The sequence below is a fragment of the Molothrus ater genome, chromosome 6 (genome assembly GCF_012460135.2).
Source record: "Molothrus ater isolate BHLD 08-10-18 breed brown headed cowbird chromosome 6, BPBGC_Mater_1.1, whole genome shotgun sequence".
NCBI lineage: Eukaryota > Metazoa > Chordata > Aves > Passeriformes > Icteridae > Molothrus > Molothrus ater.
Genome location: NC_050483.2, coordinates 26577174 through 26604204, shown reverse-complemented (window position 1 = coordinate 26604204; position 27031 = coordinate 26577174). Strand labels below are relative to the sequence as shown.

Genomic DNA, 27031 nt, shown 5'->3' with positions numbered 1-27031 from the left:
TTTTTACTTGTTTGTTTTTTAAATCTGATTTTTAAGGCGAGGAAAACGCTCTAAGGAAGGGAAAGGACTCCCACACTGAGAGCCTGCCGTGTGGAGGGCCGGTCATGGCCAGGAGGGGCCCAGTGGAGGGCGGTATGCTGCTGTGCTGCCAGCCCCGGGCAGAATGGGAATTCCAGCACATGCACACAATCATCCTCAACGGCTTGGATTCCCCATAAATCCAGTTTAATATGCCTCCAATATGTCACCAAGGATTATTTATCATTTGTACTGCAGTGACTCCTTAAAAAACACCTGAGCTGTGAAGCAAGTCTTTGTCATACCACAGCTAGCGAAACATGCCTGTGCAGAATGTTTTATCTCACAGCTGGAATCCAGGGCAACTTCCTCCCCCTCCACAGATTTAGATTTGTTTTACTACAGACCATGAAAGTATGGGTGAAGGGAAAGTACTGAAGAAAATATTGATTTATTTGGATCAAATAATTTGTCTACGGTTCAAATATAAGTCAAGATTAATATGAAATTCAACCAGAATGAAATAGGTATTTTTGATATTGTTTGAGTCTATCCTTTCATGATAACAGCTTGCTTAATTCTAAATGAAAGTAAAACCTAAGACAAAGAAGAGATTTAACTTTAGTTCTTTAATAACTGATCCATATAAAGAAAAAAAAAAGATTTTTGGATAACCCACACCTAAAAAAAAAACCCCTAACTGCAGTGTGCATTCATGAACATTCGCACACACAAAAAGTATAGGAAGATTTTCAAACAAAAGTATTTCTTCTGCTCTCTCGTGTCTCTTTACAACACATTAATTCCAGAAGTCATCACATTTTCCATTTGAGAAAGAGGCCCATTATTTTTCCAGACGCACTGGGATCTTCAAATCTCAGAATATGGAAACTATCATATATTGTTTTACCAGACCCCTTTTCATGGTCTTATTTAACTGAATAAAAATACTGTTATAAAAAAGAAGCATGGAAAAAATTCTTACCTGTCTACATTTCCCTAAGCACTGTAATTGTGAATCTTTCTGAGAGTTTAAAACAATTAGCTTTTTAATAAGGTTAATGAAATATTTTAAATGCTGCTTGAAAAGAAATGATGAAGTGTTCTGTTGGCTGCCAGAAAAAGAAAGGTCATTTTGAAGTCCCATAGAAAGATCAAAACCACTTTCTTGTCTAGAAATCTGCCTTGGAGTAAGATAGGATCTCCCCCAGAAATCTGTCTCAGAGTAATAAAATAGATTGCATCATTTCCTGATTTAAGAGGGGCTGATTCTTTAACAGTGCAACCATCTGTGAGGGAGAAGTTTGAAACGATTCCAATCCAAAGCATTGAAACACTTGCAGCATTTTAAAGGCTACAATCTCTCAGCCTTTACATGAAAAACAATGGGTTGGAAAACATTTAAAATACTTAATGCTCAGAGCTGGGACTTTCTGACTGGACTTGCAAATGGAAAATGCATTGCCCAGGGCATCTAAGTGTCCTTAAAAGAAAAAAGTTTTCTGATTTTCCCCTCTCTCTACTCTTCATCCACAGCTAACTGTACTCTGGATGTCATTGACACCAAACACACAACTAAAACTAATGGACACTGAGGAGTTCCTCCTAGGAGTCCGTAAACCTTAAAATTGCTGATTGCTTGCAAGAAGTGCAATGCAAATACAGATGCTAGTCCTTAACTTGTTGATCTATGGAAAACAATGGAAAATTTCTGAGCTTTGTTGATGTTCACCAATTTAATTTCTCCCATACAGTAAATTGCCTGGAAGTGAAACACAAATCAAGCTCTCCTAGTAAACTTGCTGATAATTTTCGTCTTAGCTGTCTAGTTATTTGAAATCTTATTCTTGCACTCTGATCCTGGACAGAGAGACTACATATAAAATTGTCGAAGTCTACTTCAGCACATAGAAAACCCTCATTACAGAGCTCAGCAATTTTTGATTGCAGCAATACATTAGTGCATTTGAGAAGGGAATTTTGTACCAGTGTTGTGAACCTCTTCACAAGAGGCTTTCTTGAATTCAATCTTACTGAAATCAAGCTACCTATACTTCAAACTTGCATTTAAGTCACTGCAGCTTATTTTTGATGTGAGCTAATGAATGTAGTTCCATCACATTTCATTAGTCCCTCTCCTCAACAACACTAGGGCTGTCTCAAGTAAAGCAAACTGTCACAGTTCTCAATTGCATAAACTGCATAGGCAAATTTATTAATATATATTGTATACACAAATCTAAAATAAAAGAACTCTGCTGCCACTGGCTCATCAGCCTGAAATTACTTCAGTTCACATGGTCTCACAACAGCATCCAATTGCACCCCATGCTGTCTTCAGCAGAGAAATTATTTCATTTTTCATGCATGTGATCAGTTTTTTTAAGAAAAACATGAATCACAATTACCATTGAAAATATTTTTTTTTTTCTTACAGGCATTAACACAATTATTTTTTGAGGCTGTCATAATATACAGAGGGAGTGAATAATCTAAACTAAATTTACAACTGTAGTCAAAAGCAGCAAATATTATTTAGACTAATCTTTTGCCATTATCTCTTCTCTTAGTTTACAAAATCTAATCAACTGGGAACTTTATTGGCATATTTCAGAACTCTAGCATAAAATTGTTCCAGTCAAAAATTTCAGTTGCATCCAAGAATAAAATCCTTATGCAAAATGGGTAAATAAAAAAAGCACAATAGAAACAACCAACCAACCCCTGAAATGAACTCCACAATAACAACAACAACAACAAAAGCCACAATAGAATTTAAAAAGAAGTGACAGAATTGGCCTGGAAGATTCCAGATGAAGACAAAACAGTGACAAAAGGCAAGCCACCCCATTAGCAGAAGTTATAACTTTATTTTCTTTTAAAACAGGGAAACTCCATTATATGCAGCCAAGGAATCACTGGAGATATAAGGCCTGAGAAAAGAGATGGAAATTGCCAAGGAAGGAAGCAGTTTAAAGACCCTTTCTTGCATGCTGAATGAGCAGCTGCTAAAAGAAAGTTACAAGCAGGTAGAAAGAGAATCTTGGAAAGCCCTCAATAAAAGCCAAATGTCTATGAATTTACTTTTCAAAGAATTATGTTTGCCATATTAATGAGACCATCAATTAATCTATTATTTTCCAAGTCTTCTTAAAACAGGAGGCTGATGTGCTGGGAAAGCACAGCTGAAACAACCAGAATGTCTGATAGACCCTTGTGTACAGGACCAGGCAAGTTCAACACTTTGCAAGTGCTGATTTCAAATTTTGAGAGCAGGAATTGGTAATAACCGTGGCTTGTTAGATGCACTATGACCAATAGAGCAGGTGCCCAAGGTGTCAGAGCTGGGCTCCATTCAATCAGGCTCCATCCAATCACACAGTCAAGTCACTCTATCTATTGTCACATCTTCCCTTAATCTCTGAAGGAAGGATAACCATATGATGAGTAATGCCGTAATAAAGAAAAACAGGGAGAAAAATCAGTCAGGGAGAGCAAGAGAAATCCACTAAACAGAGACAAGGACTCTATTTAGAAGGCAGGACCAATCAGTATTTGCTCTGATGTGACAGGATCCATAACATCCTATGTGACAGGCATTTTGTGTACTACCCTAGGTATTACTGTTCACTTGATGGCAAGCCAAGCAGTTGCAGAGGCAGTGATACCAGAGGCTACTCTGGAATTCTGCCCACTGGATATAAGGCAAGAAGAAAAGGAAATGTATGCATTTACTTTCTAAACAAACCCCCAGCTTGGAAGACATTCTTCCTTCTGATGTCCACTGTAAATCTTTGTATGATTTTGCACTGGTTTTGAGATGTGAGTTTTGTCAGCTGTTGGTCAGATACACGGAAATGTAGCTGGCAAACTTTACACCAGTATCGAATCAATTCATGAAATACCAAAGGTCAAACTGCAATTTAAAGCTGTATGAGACCTTGGGGTAAAAGCAACAATCAAAACTGAAAATAAAATGGAAGTAGAAAAAAAAAATGAGAGAGAAGGCAAGAATTAAAGTAAGAAAGACAACTGAAAAAGTTGACAATTGAAAATCAAGCTTATTAGGTTTTCACTTGGGTGAGATTTTCATTGCTTCTCACGGCCTGCCCTGCAACATCAAACAGTTAAATTTATCTACTTATCTACTTTTATTTTTTAATATATATTCTGCTGCCAAGGTATGAAACAGGTATGAAGGGACCTTAGGCTGGTCTGGAGAACACATTTAGAGCTAATGTTGGTAGACTTCTTGATTAAGTTAATATTTCTTTAAAATAAAAGGAAGAAAAATAATACGGCTGGAAAGGCAGACAGTGCAGGACATCCAGCCAGTAGGATAATGGAGACAAAGCTTTCAGTGATTATACAACAAGAACTACATTTGAGAAAAGTAACCCTTGAAGGGCAGAGGCAGTTATGACCATTGCAGGAATACATGCAAAGAGAGAAACACGCCTGGGACACATCCACCTGCAGTTGTGCTGCTAACTGAGAAGGCCACTCTCACCTTGGACATATGGTCCTGTTTCAGGGTGCTCTCGAACTCGAAGGGTGTAAGGCTTCTTTTGGTCTGACTGCTTTAACAGGTCTCGGACACGCTCATTATAGATTTCAAGAAAACTGAAAAGAAAAAGGAAAGCTAAATTCACTCAGCTAAAAACAAAACAAAAGGAGTAACTGTATATTTAGACTGTGTAACAGACTCTTACATAGATTTTTTGCACTGGTGGGCTCAAATCCCCAGATTTCCAAACACAATGCTTTATAAGGTCCAAGGGAACAATGAATAAGACCAGAATGTAGGATTATGGCTCAATTTAGGAGTTAAACAGAGCAAGAAAATTTTCACTGCATTCCTATTTCAGCTGTTTATACAAAAGTGAACAGACAGCATCCAAAGAACTATACTTAGATGGAAAACTAAACCCAGTACTTCCTCATCATTCCTCTGTGTTTTCCCCCTCATTCCAAAACTACTATAATCTAAGAAAACAGAAACAAAAGAAACTAGTCTTTACTTTGTTCAATCACGTGAGTATGCTGTTAAAAGCCTTCATATTGTTGTCCAAAACAGTAACACACTTACCTGACCTTTACCCTGCATGATGCCATCTGGTCTGAGTAATCATCCTTCCTAGAAAAGAGGCCCTTCACAAATGAGAAGTTTATGTCAATTTAAAATACATTAAGAAAATATTACTGCTTAAATTCAAATGAAGAAAAAAAAATACCTCACATATACGAGGTGTCAGCCCAATGGATGCCTTCAAATAATAAACAGAAAAAAAAAATTAAATAATATATTTCCTAACACATGCAAAATCTATTTTTAAACAAAAGCTAAGTTTTAAGAAAAGGACAGAATCATAGTACAGTAATGACTATTGGATTACAACACAAACAGCCACGCAGTGTAGTTTCAGAACAGCATCACTAATTATACCAAAAGTAAATTTTAGAGCAATGTACACAGCATTGATGAGAAGTATAGGGGCTTGGGTTAAATCCAAAAGCTGTTTGATGTAATGATATTGGACATGTCTATGTCAGAGGTGTTGCAGACGAGATGAAGCCAGGCCAACACTGAAGCTACCTTGATTGCTCATTAATATTTTTGGGATTTCCTTATCCTAGTTTTATTTCTTCATGCCATGGTATCACTGAGGAGCCTTAGAACATCTTTATATTCTAGATTTATAAATTTTGTGTCTCAGAGAGAACAGGATATGGAGCTGCTAACAATACCCAGACTAGGTGATGTAAATTTTGCCCAGTCTACACAGCACTGAGGTAACAGAGTGGTTTTGCGCGATGAACTCTCCTTATGATATGATTGCTCACACTTTAGCAGTGCCAACACACCTTGGGAAAGACATCAGGGCTTAAGTGGATTCTGCTTGCTGAATGGCTTGAAAGGCTTTTTTGAAAGCCTTGAAAGAAAGCACACTTGAAACTGTGTTCTTTAAAAGAAGAAAGTCCAGGTTCACCAAGCGGACCACTATGGACAAAAGTTCTGTTTATACCAAACAGTGGAACATTGTTTCACAGAGAATACATGTTATTAAAGATCAGCCCAAAGCAGTATTGCATTGGAGAAAGAAATTAGTTTTAAAGCAAGAAATCTCTTAGAAACACAAGATCCAGAAATTTCCTTGAAAAAATCTGGTAATAATGTAACTAAACCTTATTGCTGATGTCTATTGAGAAAATAAAATTTTAAAAATCCAAACTCTCATCAAAAGAACAAACTATGTTAGAACAGGCCTCCTATCTTTGGGGTTTAAACACATTTTGCCCTTACTTCACCTTAAAAATTGAATCCCAGGGATGTAGAAAATACTGGTCTACTTATGCAAACTATTAATTTTTTTTTCTTTTTAGCAGTATGTTTCACGAACAGCTAAGAATATTCATGAATAAAAATCAAATTGCCTTCTGTTGTGGCAAAATCAGGAAATCATCAACTGACTCCATCAATCTGAATAGCAAGATTAAAATGCACTTTAGGTGGTGCCTGGTGCAAATTTAGAATGTAACAGCTTCTGTAAATTCCATTCAAATGAGTGTCAAAACTGGAAGGGAAGTATTACTTTCCACAGGTCAATATTACAAGTAATAATCAAGCCTGTTACAAAACCATTACTGTGAATTGTATCTAATTTTATTTGTGAAAGCAATTTAATCTCAGCATAGGCCAGCTTGCCAAAATATCACATAGAAATGAATACTTTGCATTATCTTGGGTTACAGTTTCTAAAATACAGTACTATTCCGGGGTATTGAGGTGGTTTTTTTTTGTCCTCTAACTCTGTGATAAGATTCATATGTAGTAAGAAGAACATGATGATCTAGTAATAAATATTTAAACTATACCACACTTTCTAATATTTTTACCTGATACTCCATTTTTTACCTAAATGTAAAGGCTCACATTTTATAAGTTAAAACCAGATAAAACACGTGTAAGCATTCTGCTCATCAAGTACCACAACCACTGTTTAAAATGAAGCAATGTTTCTGCTAGACATCCTGCCCTCAACCCCAAGTTTAAAATGAATAGTGTAACTCACAGGTGTTCCCATCATTGTGTAAGTTTTTCCTGAACCTGTCTGTCCATATGCCAAGAGGCAGATGTTGTATCCTCTAAATGCACCAGACAACACAGAAGTGCCAAGGTCCTGGAACACCTGAAAAGACCAAGAGAAATAAAACAGTGCATGAACAGTTTGTCTCCCTGCAAACACTCTTCATTACTTGCAGATCTTGCTCCTTTAATAACTCCATGGGAACAAGAATCTTCACACATTTGTCTCTCTATGTTATCAGACTCAATGTTGCGTGTTCAGCACTCACTTGTTAGATCTTCCTTAAGACACTGGTATGCCAAGCACACTGCTGACAAGGAGCAGTAGTGTTTAAGTGCTTCCCTGCCTGCTATCTCTTATTTTATATTCAGACTATGTGAATTCTTGAGGATCTTTCCTACCCTGAGTGTTTACAGTTCTCATCATAAATGTGACTGAAAGGCATGATCAAGGCTCTTTTATGCAATTAGATAAACTCAGCATCAAAATTACAGATCAGAAGCAAAGCAAAGTCAAACCTGCATGCAGATTTCAGCCAAGAAATATTTCTACCTGGCCCATCTGGTCAGTAAGTGACACCACCAGAGGCCACATGCTTTTATCTTCTCTTCCCACCAAACACACAGTGATGTGTCTTTTTCTGCTCATTGTATTATAGAGTCAGGACCTGTTACCACCAAATCCTTGCCAGCCTCTCAGGACTTCCAAAGCTTGCACTGGTCCTGCTGTTGCTGCTAAAGTTGGGCCAACACTGCCAAACTATCCATACAGGAAGTTCTGACCAGTTTGTCCTCCTACTTTCCCCCTCTGCCCACTTTGGCCTTGAAAAAGAGACGTTACAGGCATTAATGGTTTTGCTGTTCACATAGAAAGCTGTATCTATTGAGTATCTATTGAGAGATATATAGGGTTTCAGTGTTTCATGCTGTGAAATCTCATCCACTGCCAAGTACTTTGCTTCTCCAATGGACAGATAAATGCACTAAAACTGATACAAAAATCAACAGGAAAAAAAAATCATTGATATCACTACTTTACCTAAACTACTCAGAAAGCAGATTGAAAATCCTCTCCTGAGACTTCAGTTTTCAGGTCACATTTAAACTCAAACTAGATCATATTTAAACTCAAACAAGATGCTAATTTCCAGCTGAAGAATCAATAACATTTCTATTTGTCAAAATTTGACTATCCCTGCTTGTATTTGTAAAGGTATGTGGCATGTCAGAGCATCTGCTTCACTAGGATTATCAGCTCAAGAAACTTTTCCATTCAAAGCATACAGAGAAAGCCATGAACAAAACACAGGGATACAAATGTTATAGAAAAAGGATTAAAATAATATAGAGACAAACTCTCCAATTGCTACTGGACGCCATTAAGAAAATGAAGCAGAGCTTTGGAGGGGGCCAACCTGGACTTCACAGTCAACAATCTGGAGGGAAAAAAAATAAACAGGAGAATTTGGGATATTTGAGTGGGGTCTACAGGGCTGTGTAAAACTCACCAAGGAATGTTTAAGGTGAGGAATATTAAGGTAAGGAATATTAATTAGGAGTAGATTCTAAGCTGATGGTCAAGGAATTCAGAGCAGGGGCACTTCTGAACACACACACATTTGCTTGTGAACAGCAAATTGGGCTATCAGGCAAGTACAAGCCCTGCAGAGAGCTTAAAAGGGCTCAGGGTCTAGGGAAAGTTATTCTCATGTCAATTCTCCAGTGAACACCGAATTTTCCCTCAGTAGAAGCACCACTAGGATCTCTTCTCTACCGGGTTAGCACATAAAACTTGCAGGACATCTCTAAGACAGGACACTTAAGTCCAAAGGAGAAAGTTCCTCCTATGTTAGCACCTCAAAGAAATCAGTAGCTGGGAATGTGAATATAAGGGGCAGGAGGAAAGAATCTGATCTAAGTTGAAGATGGCAAGAGCTAGTTCTGAAGACTGACAGAGGATTGGCATCAAGCAGTATAAAGGACTAAGAAATTACAGGATGAATTACCTTGAAGTAAGGGGAGCAAGGCAATACTGTGCCCATTTCAGAGTATCAACATTGAATAAATTCAGGAATTTTGCATGGCTCTTTGTACTAAAAGCAGCTGGACTCCATATCAATTTAGAAACCACACTTCACGTGGTAGAACCTCTTACAACAGGGATAAATGCAGCCTAGAGAAGTATCTTGATTCAGTGATAGTCTCCTCATTAAGTGCTGTCCTCCTTTCTTTAAGGTTCACAATGGATCTTTGAGAGTTAGTAACTGATCTAAGTATAATAAAATGAAATCTTCTCAGGTGGCTGTCTTTCAGGATAGCAACACTAATCAATGTCATCTGGACAATGAAGCTGGTGTTTTAGAACAGCAGCATTTTACTTCTTATGCTGTTTTGTATGATGTTGTGCAACTCATTTAACATTTTCATGGTTCAGTTTTCCTATAGATAAAGTAGGAATAATGCTATCATTATTAGAAGATTGTGGGATGTTCTCATTAGTGTTCATAACACTCCTTGAGATTCTAGAACATCCATAGTAATTTAAGCCAACTGTGCAAATTAGTGGGCATGCCCCCTCTCTAGGAGTATCTTGGATACTCTGGAAGAAGAGCCTCTTACTCCACAGTCTCAGTTCAAGCTGTTACATTTACTCTGTATTAAACACAAATGTTTACTCAGATGCTTTAATTGAAATATGTTTCAAATCAGACCTTTCTTAATTAGGCCTTGAGAGAAGACATATAGTACAAGCAAAACTAGATATTCTAAAAGCAGCGACATAACCCTAGGATGGTGATGCATCAGAATTTAAAAAAAAATATTTGCTGAACTTCTATTAAAAGCTGATTTGTACTGTTTTGTTTTTGTTTTTTCTAGTAAATTACTCTCTCTCCTTCTGTGAGGATAAATTACAATTAATTTAATTGAATAAAGCCTCAATTTAGTCAGAAAAGCCTCTTTGTTTTGGTGTACTGCAGAAAAAATGAAGAAGTGAAGCACAGCAATGAATTTATTTATTACATATAAAAAGGGAGGAGAGTAAATGAATTTAAAGCTTTTTCTAATATCAGAGGCATTAGTCCAAACACCCATCAGCAATAACAGCTGCAGTTTATACAAAAAATCCTCTAATTAATTTCTGGGCATATATACTAACATATTTCATGATACAATAGATTGAATCACAGATTTTGCTGATCATGAAGAGGGGATTGCAGGGAAAAGAAGATTTTTCTGGGAGCCTTCCAAGTCTCACATTTGAAATGAAACTCCAGGAAGACGAGGCTTTTCAAGGAACATGAGTTGGATATGGTTTCCTGCAGAGAATACACTCAGCTGGCTGAGACAGCTCTGTCTTCCCTGCATGGCTGCTCTGCGTGACTGGCACTGTTCACTTTGTTCCAGGCAAGAATGAGCCCTTCAACAAAGCCCTGACTGCCTTTGCCATGTCTGTTCCCTGCACTTGCCCAGCTGTATGTGGTCCATATCCCATGGTCATCTGTGAAATATTCTACAGTTTATCACTTGTCAACAGTCCTAACAGTGGAAAAAAAAAAAACCTGTCTTTCTGAAAAAGTTAAGAGAAGGTATTAAGAAAAGTCTTGAATTATCACCTTTGAGTTAATCCTATTTAAAACTGAATACTAAAAAGACTGACTATTTATTTCTTTTGAAATAGAAATGTATTAGAGGTTAAATGAATGTGCCACTCTGCAAAAAATCTCTGAAATTGTTTTGGAAATCAAAAATTATGAAGTTGTGGTGGTTTGACAGGAAATGTGTTTTTTGAGATGCTGTGTTTTTGGCCAATGGATATTCAGACTTTAATATTGGCATTTAACCTGACCATTGAGACATGGACACGCCTCTGAGAACACGGAGTTAAAAGCAGAGCTCTCCCCTGGGAGGGTCCTCTTGGGTTTCCGGCGGGAAAGAGTTCGGGTCTCTCCCCCGGCCCAGCTGCTGGCTGGGCAGGGGGAGGGGAAAGCCATGTGGCCGAGAGAGGTAGGCCTGAGCCCCGGGGTGGAAGGGTGGAAGAGAGAGAAAGAGAGAGACACTGGGAGCCATCGGGCAGCCCCCCCTGAGAGACACAGAGAGAGAGAGAGAGAGAGCCGCTGCCTGGGACTGTAACCTTGAAGCTTGATAAACATGGGCCTGCGCCGGCAGCACGGCTGGGATGGAGAAGAGGGGGGGGTTCAGCCGGCCGCTTGTAGGAGCTTTTAACCCCTTTTTGGAGAATGAGAACTTTACAGATCATTGACTTTTCCTAGAAGATAGAGTGGAAGATGAGGAAGAAATGGGCCAGTGTGAGAGAGGTCTGGGCGAGTGAGAGATAGTAGAAGAATAGAGAAGAATCCTAGTGGGAAGAGATGATGGAGTGGCTTTTGCTGGACTCTTTTTGTATAGCCATGGACAGAACCATGTTCCTTGTGATACAGAGACTGCATTCTAGGGGGAGGCAATGGCCTCAGGACCAAGAGGGTTCAGTGTTGGTGCCCCTCGGCCCCAGGGGGTGAAAAAATATGGGGGGGACAGGTGTCCCAAAGGAGAGATTGTGGGGACAGGTGTCCCAAAGGAGAGACTGTGCCTTTTTTGGATCAGGACAGAGCATCCTTAAAAGACAACCCTAGAAGCAGTTTTGGTCCGTATTCAGTGGTGAGAGCACTGGACATGGAAAGGAAGAAGTCACGACGGCAGATGTACTCCGGGCGGTGCCACGAGTGACACAGAAACACACGAGGCTTCAGCTGTGTTTCCAGGGGAAGCCCATGGTACAAGAAGGACTCCTCTCCTCTTGATGAACTGAGGATTGATTGTCTAAAAGGTGGTGCTGGACTGAGAGTTGGTGATTTGAGGAACAAATGTATTGTGTTGGAAATTTGGTGGGGGGAGGAGGAAATGCACTTGTGAAGTTTTCATTTTCCCTGTGTGTGTGTTCCTTTTTATCTGTAGTTGTAGAATAGTTAATAAAGTTCTGGTTCTTTTTCCCTAAGTAGGAGCCTGCTTTGCTTATTCCTGGTCACATCTCACAGCAGAAACCAGGGAGAAGGTATCTTCATGGGGGCACTGGCATTGTGCCAGTGTCAAACCATGACATTTTTGGTTCCCTGACCGGGAAATCGAATTTTGGGGGAGTGATAAGATAAAGTTGTGAGTAAAGCTGTGAGATGGGACCAAAGAAGAATAAGAACAAAGCATGTATTGAGTTAAGGTAGATGCATAGTAAAATCTGGGGATGAAGGTTTTCTTGTTTTGTAGAAGTGTTGAAGTGTTTTGTAATTTTGTTAATAATTTTAGAAAGTGTGTTCTCAGAGGCGAAGGGTGGAATGTGGTGGTTTGACAGGAAATGTGTTTTTTGAGATGCTGTGTTTTTGGCCAATGGATATTCAGACTTTAATATTGGCATTTAACCTGACCATTGAGACATGGACACGCCTCTGAGAACACGGAGTTAAAAGCAGAGCTCTCCCCTGGGAGGGTCCTCTTGGGTTTCCGGCGGGAAAGAGTTCGGGTCTCTGCCCCGGCCCAGCTGCTGGCTGGGCAGGGGGAGGGGAAAGCCATGTGGCCGAGAGAGGTAGGCCTGAGCCCCGGGGTGGAAGGGTGGAAGAGAGAGAAAGAGAGAGACACTGGGAGCCATCGGGCAGCCCCCCCTGAGAGACACAGAGAGAGAGAGAGAGAGAGCCGCTGCCTGGGACTGTAACCTTGAAGCTTGATAAACATGGGCCTGCGCCGGCAGCACGGCTGGGATGGAGAAGAGGGGGGGGTTCAGCCGGCCGCTTGTAGGAGCTTTTAACCCCTTTTTGGAGAATGAGAACTTTACAGATCATTGACTTTTCCTAGAAGATAGAGTGGAAGATGAGGAAGAAATGGGCCAGTGTGAGAGAGGTCTGGGCGAGTGAGAGATAGTAGAAGAATAGAGAAGAATCCTAGTGGGAAGAGATGATGGAGTGGCTTTTGCTGGACTCTTTTTGTATAGCCATGGACAGAACCATGTTCCTTGTGATACAGAGACTGCATTCTAGGGGGAGGCAATGGCCTCAGGACCAAGAGGGTTCAGTGTTGGTGCCCCTCGGCCCCAGGGGGTGAAAAAATATGGGGGGGACAGGTGTCCCAAAGGAGAGATTGTGGGGACAGGTGTCCCAAAGGAGAGACTGTGCCTTTTTTGGATCAGGACAGAGCATCCTTAAAAGACAACCCTAGAAGCAGTTTTGGTCCGTATTCAGTGGTGAGAGCACTGGACATGGAAAGGAAGAAGTCACGACGGCAGATGTACTCCGGGCGGTGCCACGAGTGACACAGAAACACACGAGGCTTCAGCTGTGTTTCCAGGGGAAGCCCATGGTACAAGAAGGACTCCTCTCCTCTTGATGAACTGAGGATTGATTGTCTAAAAGGTGGTGCTGGACTGAGAGTTGGTGATTTGAGGAACAAATGTATTGTGTTGGAAATTTGGTGGGGGGAGGAGGAAATGCACTTGTGAAGTTTTCATTTTCCCTGTGTGTGTGTTCCTTTTTATCTGTAGTTGTAGAATAGTTAATAAAGTTCTGGTTCTTTTTCCCTAAGTAGGAGCCTGCTTTGCTTATTCCTGGTCACATCTCACAGCAGAAACCAGGGAGAAGGTATCTTCATGGGGGCACTGGCATTGTGCCAGTGTCAAACCATGACAGAAGTATAAACTGAAATCAGCATGGACGACAAAGTAAATCCACTCCAAAAAACTGCAGTTTATATCAGGTCACCCCTGACAAGAACATCAGGATTTATTACTCAATTAAAACAAAATAAAATTTGGTAGAACAAAGTGAGATATGGTTTTGGGTTGCTTCTTCAAGAATGCTTGAGTATTTTAACCTTTCCACAAAGTCCATTTTTAAAATGATATATGAGGACTACCAATTTGAAATGCACCTTGTCTTACCAAAAGATTAGAAAATTGAAGGAGTCTGGGAGATTCAAAGAAGGATACCACCTCTCCTAAGAAACAGTGATGACCAAGTGAAAAAAGACATTTCTTCTCCACTTTGCATGAACTTTTATAAAGTGAGTTTCATAATACTAAAGTAGTAAAACTCTTCCTTTTTAGAAATTGCAAACATGTTTTGCAATTAGATTTGTGAGTAATAACCATAACAATCTTTTTCGCTACCAGGAGATTTATAAGAGCAATAATCTGTTCTGATTCTTTCCCATTTGGACAGCAGAATCAGAAATCTTCTCCCAGCTCTCCTTTGCTTGCTTAAGTGCCAGAATTTATAGTGGGTTTTTTATGTCTTTCTTAAATAATGAATTTTCAAGACACTGAAAAATACCTTATTTATTAGCCTAAGATTGTATCACAATTTATCACACTAGACCTCCATGTCTGTCTATAAGTATCTGCATTAGCAGACAGATGACTATTTTTTTCTGAAATATATTTTGTTCTACTGCTAAGAAGTAAAATATGGCATGGAGTTACTCACCAAAAGTGAAAGAATTTTCAGATTTATTTTATTAATAGTAATCATTTGGGACTTTAGTTTACACTGAATTTTTTGCTCAGATATTAAAAGTGTAAAGCCTTTTGTTTTCAAATTCTTCTTTTTAAAAAGGCTTATTTATTTTTGAAAAAAAGTTTAAGTGTGTTCCATTTCTCCCAACTGCCTGTGCATATAATAAAGACTTGTCTTCTTTTATATTCTTTGACTCCTTAGTTATTATCAGACCAATGGCCTGTGGATAATCCCTTCAGTCTATAACCTCTCTGTGACACACACTAAGACAGACACAAGTGTGTTGACTGTCAGTTTTTCTTTTGTTCTTCCAAAAGGTTAGAGACAATTAAACTGTTCTCTAATGCATGAGGCTCAAACTAATGCTACTGACTTTGTAACACAAGGCTCAGTTAATGTCAGTACCTTTGTCTTTTCTTTGAATTAGTATGCATTGAATAGATACACACCTAGCACAGCTGATGACAACAAATAGATATTTTACATTTTAAGTGGAAGGGGCTCTCTATTCTATGAGAGTATTCCTCTTAGACTAATAAATGCTTTCATTTTGAAGATAATGGGGTCATTCTGTCAGAAATTAAGGTTTGGCAATATAAATTTCCTGAGCATAGAACTTTCCTTTCTTAATCCAATCAGAACCTGGATTGCAAGGAGAAAAAAAAATCAATAGTTTTAAATGACAGTAAATTGACTGTTATGCTTTGGAGTTTAATAATTTGGGAAATTGAATGTTTTTCCAAATCACTCAAGCCAAGTCTCAGAGTCACATGAAAAAAAAAAATCCAGTAAACTTTCAGGTACAGCATGTAATGCCAAGTTTGCAAATGTAAGGGATCAATATTGATAAATAAGCATTTTCTGGCACTCAGGGCTTTTTTCCCCTAAGTAACTTCTGGAAAATAAGACTTGCATTTTGCTCATTTTGCTTTGAGAACAATGAACAAGCAAGGACCAACTTTGACTGAAGTAGAGGAAAGGGGAAGAGAAAGCAGAAGGAGGAAGCTACAACTTTTAGGAGCAACAAGTTAATAGAATAGTTTATTGAGTCTTATTTAGACAGCATGTATTTTCTTATTTGCCAGTGTCTGAAATGTGTGATAGTAACATTAGGATACTGACAAACCCAACTTGGAAATCTCAGAAATTTCAAGAGATTAATTTGGTAATTGATTGGTTTATTTGGTAAAGGCAAAAAAAAGAATATAAAAGGATTTCTGAATAAATAAAATTGCTACTTATTATGGCATAGTCCACAAGCATCAACATTGACAACTCACCAAAAGCAATCCAGTTTTACTGAAAAACATTAGGCTAAAATTAGAATACTAAGATAAATTCCCACAGCTAATAACCGGGACCAAAATCAAAAGACAATTATCTTCTTTCACATCACAATTTAAAAATTGCCTTTAAACTACTCCAGTTTAATGAAAGTGGAAAAGACTCAACTGAAGCAAGACACACAGTCAAAAGCTACTTTTGACCACAGAACCGACAAGTGACTTTACAAAGGTTGAAAAAACTTGACAGCCTGATTTTCATTAAAGATTTGTCATGCAAGCAAGATAAGGGAAAACTTCATCATCAGTAGATAGAAAGCTTCAGAGTATCAATATAACTGCAGCAGACACAGCTACAAAATGAATTAAGTAATAAAAAGGTGCTCTTATTTACTACACCCACAAAATCACACTCAGCCAATCGGTCAGGGCAGTTTGAGTAACTGCATGAAGTCTGAGAGGCTCAGTCCTGCAGTATCTGTTTGCCACAGTCTCCACTATGAATTACAGACACGCTGCATCTCATATTTGGTGTGTTTTCCTTCCAGAGTCTTGTCCACCTCAAGCTGTTGCTGTTTGGGTTACAACTAAATCATGTTTAATTAAATTACTGCTATATCTCAAATGTAGCTGCCAGGACTCAGATATAAGTAAAAAAAAAATCATTAAATAGAATTATACAGAACTAAGCAATTCCTGCCAAAATAATGAAAGCCTTTGTCCCACAATCTTTACAAAACCCTCAAGATTAATTAAAATAAAAAGGCAGAAAGAGAATGCAAGGAAGGAATATCTAAAAACAAATCTAGGAGGTTGTTGCAATAATGCAAGGCTTTTTCTGCATGTGTTTTGTCTTAACAAATATTACACAAATGTCAGCCGAAGGGCTTTCTGTACATGGGCAGAGAAGGCACAAGCACAGGGAAGCACATTATGCTGATCAGTTGCACAGAACCCTCCACTGTGACATTTGGATTACTTCAGCAACATTACTCCTTGCTTTGAATGGGATAAAGCGGAAGGGGGGAAGGATTGGTTGGTTAGTTTGGGAACGTTTTTTCTCTCTTAACAAGAGGCCACAGCTTCACAACCAGGATTATTTCTTTTCCTTCTCTCTATCCTGCCTTTTCAGTTTCTTTTTCCCAGTCCGACCGGAAGCAGAGCTGTGAAAGGGACGGCTTCTCTCCAGCTCAAGCAGCTTGGGCCCTGGCAGAGGCATTTGCAGCAGAACCTAAGAGACAGTTCTGTTCTTGGCTCTGCCAACAGACTTCCTGTGTGTCCTGAAATCCCTTTGTGCTTTAATTCTCCCTGTGACAGACAACAACGGTCTCTTTGTTCTTCTTATCAGGTGTAATTTTTCTTCCAGTGGAAAAACTGTCTGCTCTGTGTTGTAATGTACAGACACACACTAAATTTAACAGCATGAAAGTTCAAGCTTAAGGTATTTAGGAGAAACCATAGAATAAAAACACTAGGGAAAGACACAGAGAATATTTGACAAATCTATTGTTTTTCTGGGGGGAACTGGAGGGAGAATATTGGATTCTGATTAGGATGAGTGGTAGCTTTATATTCCTGCCATTTTATTGCTGAATAAAATAAAATTCAGCAATAAGCACCATGAATAGGGTGTATTCATGAGAACACATCTTATTCACTCATTTAAAAAATCTCACCTTTTGAAAAAAGGAAAAAAATCGCTGCTTACCACATCGGTCCAATTTATAAATTGTGTGTGTGTATTTTCATCTACCTGTACAAAAGCACCTACCTCTCATCTCTTTTCCTTTCCAACAGGGATTCCTATTGTGTTATCACTGATTTATAGAAGAGGAATTTTAATGTAATAGCCATATAATCCAAACTCTACAGCATTTGACACTGCATCAATATTGATTTAGCTTAGTCCAGCTATATTTGTCATAATAAAGCTTTCTACACTGAAAAACACCAGACAATTTTTGGCTTTATTAATGAATACTTTAAGATTCACACATAGCATTTTGTGGTTTTGGGGTCTTTAAAATAGATAAAAACTTCCGTAAGCATCCTTAGGGAAAGCAAGAAGATTGGAAATAAATTGCCAGCTACACACAGTTTCTACAAACCACTTAATGAGTAGATGAGAAATGAAGTGGTTTTATTTCTCTGTCCCAAGAACCTGGGACCACAGTTTGAGTGCTGGATATTAGAGGTAGAGATTTAATTTCTGTGCTATGCATCTTCAACAGCAGAACAGTAACACTGTGACTCAGACCAGTGCCAGCAATACCCCAGGAAGGAAAATTTTTCCTGAGTGAATTCTGGGCCAGACCATTCAATAATGGAACTGTGGGGGAAGCTAAAATCTTCAGCTTTTCAAAAGGTCTAGCAAAGGTTAATGTCACAGCTGGAAGAAGCAACACAATATTATCTACAGTTACACTGTTTTACTCCATGGCCAGATGTTTTAGACATCTCATTTCCCTGCCCCTGATATTACTTCATGCCTTGAAAAATAATGTAAGCTGTCACTTTAAATGTTGTGATACCATTGTTATCTGTGCCCGAATGACCACTGAAAAGAAATAAGAATAAAAAAAAGTAGAGCAGTTAATTTTACTGATACTCTTAAAATGAGCAAAATAAATACTGTGAGAGTTAAGTGTTTTTTTTATACTGAATGATACCCCTCTTACAATGAAGGGAGCAAGGAATAAACGATGGATTATAATGAAGTTATAAATATCCTGCATTTTCTCCCACTGCCTCTAGCTCTTGGCTAAGATCCCAGGTCATTAGTGGATGTCTGTGATTCCATGTGAAAGGAAAGTAAAGAAAAACAACATGAAGTTAGCAATTTTTTTTTGTACAAGACAGCAGAGATAAATACCCATTCTCATCTGTGTCTCTTAAATAACTGCCCCTTAATTTTGTGAGAAGACTGAGGATAGAGATGGAAAAAAGATTGTTCTGTAACTTTATTACCAAGAGGTAGAAGGAAAAAGTAGTGATTTAAATTTTTCAGTAATTCAGTAAGGGCTAACAACTGTTTGAAATACTCAAACAACAGCACAATGACACTATCAAGACAGATTTCTGTGTTTTTTTCCTTCAGCTGGAAATGGGTATTCTCTTTTCATATGTCATCTAGCTCAATTTGATATTTTTGCTATTAGATCACCAACTCTTAAAATTACAACACTGGAAAACAATTCTTAAGCCTATAAAATATACTTCCCTAGCAATCAGCTCAATTTTTAACCTTCATACAAGAGACCAAAAGAAAGTAAAAGTTGAACAAAAGAGATGACAAGACATTGGAAATAGTTATTTTTATCAATAATTCTTTTAAAATGCCAGCAGAAATTCTACAAGGCATATTCTGGTTGTAAAACTATCAGCAATGACTGCATTTCAATGGTACTTAAACCCAACATGCTTGACATCATGCTTCTAGAGGTAAATTTTCTGCATTTGACATTATTGAATCTGGGGAGAGCCTTGCAAGTGCTCATGGAACTCACTGGTGCTTGTTCTTAACTGTACCTCAGATTTCAGTTTTTTACAATTGCAATGATGAGACTGTTGGAACCAACCTGTAAGCTGATTCTACACTACAATACAGACATTTGTAAACTGTGACATTAAACAAGGTGTAGCAGTATATTATGTTAATAAAGCAATGCTCATTATCTATTAAAAAAAAATTATGCTGTTACTGCACAAACCAGAAGCATTGGCACTCTACTGCAACAGTTTCTTGTTTAAAAGAAATTATACCTCCATAACTAGGGAGATGAGAAGGATGATTTTTATAAAACACAGCAGTCTCTACTTCTATTTCACAGGAAGAAAAAAAAAATCATCCTAGTTTCAGGCAACAGACTTAGGACTATATCTGTTTTAATCACTAGAGATATTTTTATTTCTGTTGCTTGCTTACTTAAAATAAAGACAAAATGGACAGTTCTTAGAATATTTGCAGGGCTTACAGGTGTGTAGGGTGATAGAATATAAGTAAATAAAGGTAGTATAGAAAGTAATCTTACCCCATAAAGAGTTGCAGCTGGGCTAATTAGTAAAGATTAGGAGCAGGCCTGACTTTAACAGGCCACAGCTGTAGCCAATAAGAAGAAGAGTGTTCTAAAAGAGTGGATTGGTTGGCTGAGGGTGAAGTGGAGTCAGTTGGCTACTGTGAGAAGAAAGAGTCAGTGCTTGGAGGAGCTGCCTACGAGAAGTATCAAGGAAGCATGAAACTCTTGCACTAAGGAGACAACAATATGAAACCTTTGCAATATAATGACAACACAGGTGCACCATAAATTGGGTAGAAAACTGGCAGGATGGCTAGGCCAAAAGAGTGGTGGTCAGTGGAGTTACATCCAGTGGGGTTTTCCAGGGTTCAGTACTGGGGCCAGTCCTGTTTAATGTCTTCAATGACCTGGATGAGGGGACTGAGTGCACACTTAGCCAGTTAACAGATGATGCTGATTTGGGTGGGAGTGTTGATCTGCTGGAGGGCAGGAAGGCTCTACACAGGGATCTGGACAGGCTGTATCAATAGACCAGGCCAATCATCTGAGGTTCAACAAAGTGAAGTTCCAGATCCTGGACAACCAACCCAGCCAGCACTACAGGCTTGGGAAGAGTGGCTGGAAAGCTGCTTAACAGGAAAGGACCTGGGGGTGCTGACTGACACTGGCTGAACATGAGCCACTGTGTGCCCAGGTGGCCAAAAAGACCAAAGGCATCCTGGCCTATGTCAGCAATAGCATGGCTAGCAGGACCAGGGCAGATTGTTCCCCTGTACTTGGCCCTGGTGAGGCCACACCTCAAACCCTGCGCCCAGTTTTGGGCACCTTGCTACAATACGGACATTGAGGTGCTGGAGTGGGTCCAGAGAAGGGCAGTGGAGCTGGAGAAGGGTCTGGAGTATGTGTCAAAAGATCAGTGGCTGGGGAAGCTGAAGTTGTTTAGCCTGGAAAAAGAAAAGGAAGCTCACATGAAATCTTGTCAGTCTGAACAACTACATGAAAGGAGGTTGTGGTGAGGTGTGGGTGAACCTCTTCTCCTAGGTAACAGTTGACAGGATGAAAGGAAACAGCCTCAAGATGTACCAGAGAAGGTTTGGATTGGATATCAGGAAAATTTTCTTCACTGAAAAGGTTGCCCAGGGAAGTTGTGGAGTCACCATCCCTGGAAGTGTTTAAAAGATTTGTGGATGTGGCAACTGGGGACATGGCCTAGTGATGAACAAAATGGTGCTATTTTAACAGTTGGACTGAATTATTTTAGAGGTCTTTTCCAACCCTAATAATTCTATAGAATTGGACTTTTGGACTCTTCGACTTTTAAAGGTCGTCTACTCAACCCATTCTGCAATAAGCAGGGAATAGTGACATTTCCACTGAGTAAACTGCTTTACAGCAGTGGGACTTATTTTATGCCTGTCTCTTGAAACACCTACTTGACAGGTCTGAACTAAAGGTGCAGCTGATGTCCACAAAAAGGATATGAAGGAAAAATCTACACATTTTATGAATTCAGATATGACTTCAATGTACATTGAGAAGATCAAGAATCACCAGTCAAATCCCCAAAAGCAAATTTCTTGACTGTGATTCAGCTCTTCAAATATTCTTGCAATATTAAAGACTTATGTTTGATTTCTTCTAGTGTAAAGAAAAGAGAATGTTTTCCATAGTATGTCCCACAACTTGAAAAAGAAATAAAATAAAAAATGGTTTGGAGCTGCACAAAACCCTACGGAAAAAAAGTCCTTTGTAAATTTGTATGGTTTTTAACAGTTTCCAGGAGAATCCAAACAATGGGAGGCAATTTAAGGTGATTCACGAATTCACAGAGAGAGGTTTTGGCATCCTATTCTCAACAATATATTAAGAATGAAGTTTGACAGGGCTAGTGCTTCAGTAAATTGTTATTTCTGCTCTTTTTCAAGGTCATTGGAGCTCTGTTCACTTCCAATTTACAAGGAGTGCATATTAACAGCTGAAGTTGCCATGAACACCCACAGCTCACCTAACTACAAATGTTACACTAAAAAAAAGGTGCAGAGTACCAGTTTCTTTTATTTCAGGTCTCCTAGGGGCAGAAATAACTCAGGTTGGACAGAACTATTGTTTTATACTGCCATTCTCTTCCCTGCTCACTTCATACCACACCAGCCTCAAAACTGGGCAAGGCACACTATGAAGATGGTTCAATAGTTCATACTATACTTTGTTTAGCTATCATAATGCAAAAAGCAAGATGGTTCACATTATCTGTAAAACTTCTAAAAATGTTTGTAAAATTTAGAAGAACCCAACTATCCCAATACTCCCACAGGGCAAAAGTTAACACCATATATTTTCAAAAATTAAAAGATGCAGATCTCCTAAAAAAAATCAGTAAAAAACCCCAGCCATCAGAACCAGGGAATCTCCATGTCTCAATTAAGGTCACATATTTGTGTGGCATTACAAGCCTAGTAATAACCAAATCATTGGTATTACCAAGATGAACAAAGATCCTTTGGCAAGCTGTCAAAAAGAAAACAATTCATAGTACAGTGGCAAGGCACTGCCTGTGAAGAAAATACTGGTTTTTCCCTCTCAGACATGATGTTTTCTGGGGTAAAAAAAAAACCCAAACTTTTAAAATATTCAGAGGAACATATCTGATTGTACAAGAAAACCAGAATTTTTTCTCCCTAACTAATAAAATACATGAAGAGTTGTCATACAGAAAAATGACACAGAATGAAGAAATTTCATCAGCATTGAAAGCTCTTGAAGATGTATTAAATATTGTTCCTTTACAAATTAGGATTTTATGCTATGCAGCACACTAAAATGGGTAAGAAATGAACAAGCAATGAGCAGAGCCAGAATAGATGTTCAGAAAACATATTTACAAAGGAATGAAATGTGGGAAATTAATGCATTTGCAGGATTTAGCTAGCTGAAGGTTGCTTCTTCATATTCTTTTCAGCTTATTGATACAATATTCTGTAATGAGGTATAAATTCTGTCACTTTTGGTCGCAACTTGATTGTCGGTTCTACCCCAAGATACATTCATTGTATTGAGTATATGCTAAATCAATAAATTTTAAATACAGGTCTCAACTCTTTTTTAATACAAGTGTCTTGTTACAGTAAACTTATTGCAATAAATGATTCAGAAAAAGATTCACATAAAACCTCAGGATGGTTTTAAATATGCCAACCTATTAATCTATATTTCTAATTGCACTACTTTCTCTTTTAGGTAGAGAACAGTCACACCATTAATTCAGCTAGAAATTCAGATACTAGAAAATATTGTTACTGTTTCAAAAGACTATAGAATATAATGACCCTGTGTTGAAGTCAATAGGTGATTTCCAAACAGCTGTGCTGTTTAAGATGACCATGCATCTCCCTGGGAATTGGGTGCAGACTCTCTCTTTTCAGTGTAATGACTTCAGCAGAAGCATTGGGTATTTCTTACATTCAGGATCTGTATACTCTGCTCTCACAGCAAAAGAAGGCCACAGCATCTGCAAATTCTTTAAAAATGGCTGCCTGCTTTGATCAAAGCTGCCCAGTACAAAGCACACAGTACAGCAATTTAAAACATTTCACTTCCAACATTTTTTTTCATTAGTCCCTCAATCACTTTGAAAAAGTCAAAGACTGACTTGAAAAGCATACTTTTATAATATTTTTCTACATGTAAGATTGTTTCTTCTATTTCTGTTATCAAATAATTTCTCTCCCCAAGTCCTTTTTCTCATTTTTAGAAATTAATCTGTTAACCAGAGTCTGACTGCAAGAAAGGCAGACTCTGAGATTCTTTCCCAACTGTATCAGCCCCAGAAAAACATTACAATGTACATGCTGCTAGTTATCTTGTGGACCACATATTTAAAAAAGAAAAAAAATTCTTGATTTCTTGATACTCACTATGAAGCATAGCTATGCAAAAAAGTGCCAAACTGCATGCATCAAACTTCAGCCCCCGTAATTAACTCTCCACCCCTAACTCACAACCCACAACTCTTCAGCCAGCTCCCATCAGCAGCAATTTAAACATGCCCAGCCCGTATGGCACAGAACAGCCCATGCTCACACTATCAAGAGCTCTCAGCCTCCAAGGCAGGGTAGCCACAGGAAAACTTCTGGTCCCTGCCAGTTCCTGGGCTGTGCCTCCAAACCATTACAAGAAGTAGCAGCTATCCCAGGCCAAACAGCACCAGGAGCCACATAACAGTTTAACACTATGGATGACCAGGCTGCAGTGCTCATGGAATATTCCCTGGCCTCAAGGAGGGCCTGTACACATACAGCTGAGTTTGCTATAGGGAAAAAAAACTAAAATCAACCCTTAGATGATAAAATCAGGGGCAAAAGACGATCTTCTAATCAAATGAACTTCTAATCTCTTTTGGTTCCTCTTTCAACTCAACATGCCTATGAAATTCAGTTGCCTGAATTGCATTCATAATAAATGGAACAGAAAAAGATTACATTCCATATATTGTAATAAAGAACAAATTTATGCAAATGACAATCAGTAGGAAGCGAGACAATAAAAGCATTGTGGTGTACTGAGCACAGTCAAACACACAGAAATGATGTAAAGGAAAACATGAATAGCTGAAAGCAAGTTTCTTCAATCCTCCAAAATCTTTGTTTTCGGACTAAATGTATCTTCAAGACATTAACAGTTCTTTGGAGTTTCTGCTGAATTTGAGTTTAAGTTAAAAATATAAAAGCTACCTGAGCCCAGGCTTTAAATTATCTTATTTTCCACTCAAAAATCAAAACAGTTGCTAATTTTCCGAATACGAATTGGAAATTCAGTTTCAATTTCTAGGTTTAGAGCTATAAGGCACATTAAAAATAACAAAGAGATACAGCAGTGTTAGCTGTCAAAAAACCCCTAAACAATCAAAAAAGAACAAGTAACAGCCTCAAGTTGTGGACTAGGACATTTCACAATCATTACAGAAATTAGATTAATTTAGGCTTCAAAATTATAACTGGCTCCACCAAACCCTTTCATTTGATTGGAATTTGAATGGGCTAGAATAGAAAAAACCACCATTACTTCAATGATAAATTCTTATCAACTCTCTCTCTCTAGATTTTTAACATGATTCAATCTTTTCTCCTACTTCAAAACAGCTATAAGAAATTCGGTCATTTGGACTCTCCCACCTAGTCATATTCCAAATGAAACAAAGTCCAGAGATGTATACAGCTCTTCAAAATGACATGTGAAACTGAAAAATATAAACTTCCCCGAAAGTATGCCTACTTTCCATTGAATAAAAAAATTCCCTACCATTTCTCTTTCCAGTTCTCCAATGCTAACTAGAGAATGCTTCCTTTATCCACCTTTATCCTAAAAAAATAAAAATCCATAAATATAAAAAAATAGACCATGTTAATTAATTCTGGTCTGGATCCTCACACTTTGTTAGATTAATTGTTCAGACCTGGTGTTTTATTTGTAGGTCTGTTACATGGGGTGGGATGAGGTGCATACTCTTTAGAGAGACTTGACTCTTCACAAGAAAACCTGCCAGCAACACCATAAAAGCACTAACTACTGATGATACAATCCATGTACACACTCTTAAGCACATATGTGTGTGCAGGAAGGGGATGGCTGAAAATGGAAAACACTTGCAATAAAAGTAGAACAGAAGCAGATATCTATTTTAACATTATTAGGTGTGATTTGGAAAGCAGTCAATCCTTACAGGCACACATAAAGAAACCCCCAATCAATTGAGGAAAATATTTGTTGCCATTCAGCATCTCAGGAATAAGACATTTCCAGCAAGAACTGATTGAAATGGTCCACATATTTATCAACTTATTAATCAACTATTTTATGTGACAGTGATGTAATTTGGTAGACATCCCTCAAAATACATTTGCGACTCTAAAATACGAACATCATCTCCCCTTCTTCAGATGAGAATGTCCTAACATTGTAACACTGAAATTATAAAGAGTGAAAACTTACCCATACTGGTGTGTACATCTGAGGATGATGAAACCTAAACTGACACTCAGAATTTCGATTTTGATGTGCTGGAGCTACTGGTAAGCATTTCTAGACTGAATTAATTTTATTAATCTTCACTCTGTCTTACACAGCATAAAGGAACTGCCATCCGTAAAGTAAGAAATTACTTTGTCGGAAAAGCCACAAGTGAATGGATATGTTAATTTTTCTTTTCACATAGAAGTTCTCAAGGACATGCTTTTTTGGTGATTAAAAATTAAAAATGAAGCTGAATAGGGAGTCAACATGCAGGTACTCAGATACAGCCAAAATGATGATTCATTCAGTTTGTGTTCAAGGCCACACACACATATCTCCCTGAGGCATATCTTAGTTAATAGAAAAATATAAAAGTCAGCTACTACTGAAGATAAATAAAGTGAGCACAAATTTACAAAAAAGGGAAGGGGTGCTTTTTGCTATAATATAAAGGAACAACTGCTGATCATACCAGACACTTTAATAAAGAGTGACTCTGGACATATGCATATTGTTTAGGTTTATCAGACTTCAGCTACATATGCATGCAAGTCCAGTCTCATGCCTCCAACATGTCAGAAACATGGCTCATTTTCAGAGATAAACAAATAGGCTGTGTGGAACTCAATCACAGGTGTTGCTATAATATATCTCACTATTCAATGCTAGCACAGTTCTGCCCAACAAAATCTTTCGGAAGGAGGCTGCTCACTAAAATAAAACCTCACACCCAGAGAATAAAAATCTCCAAACCTGGACCAGTCTCCCTGCAAAAGTCTATCAACACCTTTCTATCCACTGACTACAGAACTCACAGACCTACATGATCTTGGAGAGTTAGCTGAAGTTCAGACTAATTTTTCAGTAATTTCAGCTCCCAAAAGACAAGTCTAACCAAAGTTATTCATATAGTATTGATAAGATTAGGGAAAATTCAATCCAAGTTAAAGACTAATCTTGGATCAATCTGCAGCCTTCGAAGTACCATGAATATGACCTTTCCTTCTGTGAGTAGCCATGGTGTGGAAATTCTTACAGATGAACAAGGTAACCCTCCTTGCAAAATAGAAAGGGTATAGAATAGTCCTTACATTAAAAGAAGGGGGAAAAAAGCCACTATTTTAT

The 27031-nt window shown here is 38.3% G+C and overlaps 1 protein-coding gene across 1 annotated transcript in view; it reads right to left on the bottom strand.

Annotated features, from left to right (window-relative positions):
- The window catches only part of STARD9 (StAR related lipid transfer domain containing 9), a 96758-nt gene that overhangs the window by 49580 nt on the left and 20147 nt on the right, over window positions 1–27031 (bottom strand). The window contains exons 4-7 of the mRNA XM_036383811.2: window positions 7092–7208; window positions 5253–5285; window positions 5108–5169; window positions 4529–4641 (exon numbers count right to left, since the gene is read on the bottom strand). Of these exons, the coding sequence (XP_036239704.1) occupies window positions 4529–4641; window positions 5108–5169; window positions 5253–5285; window positions 7092–7208 (325 nt within the window). The remainder of the gene's footprint in view (window positions 1–4528; window positions 4642–5107; window positions 5170–5252; window positions 5286–7091; window positions 7209–27031) is intronic.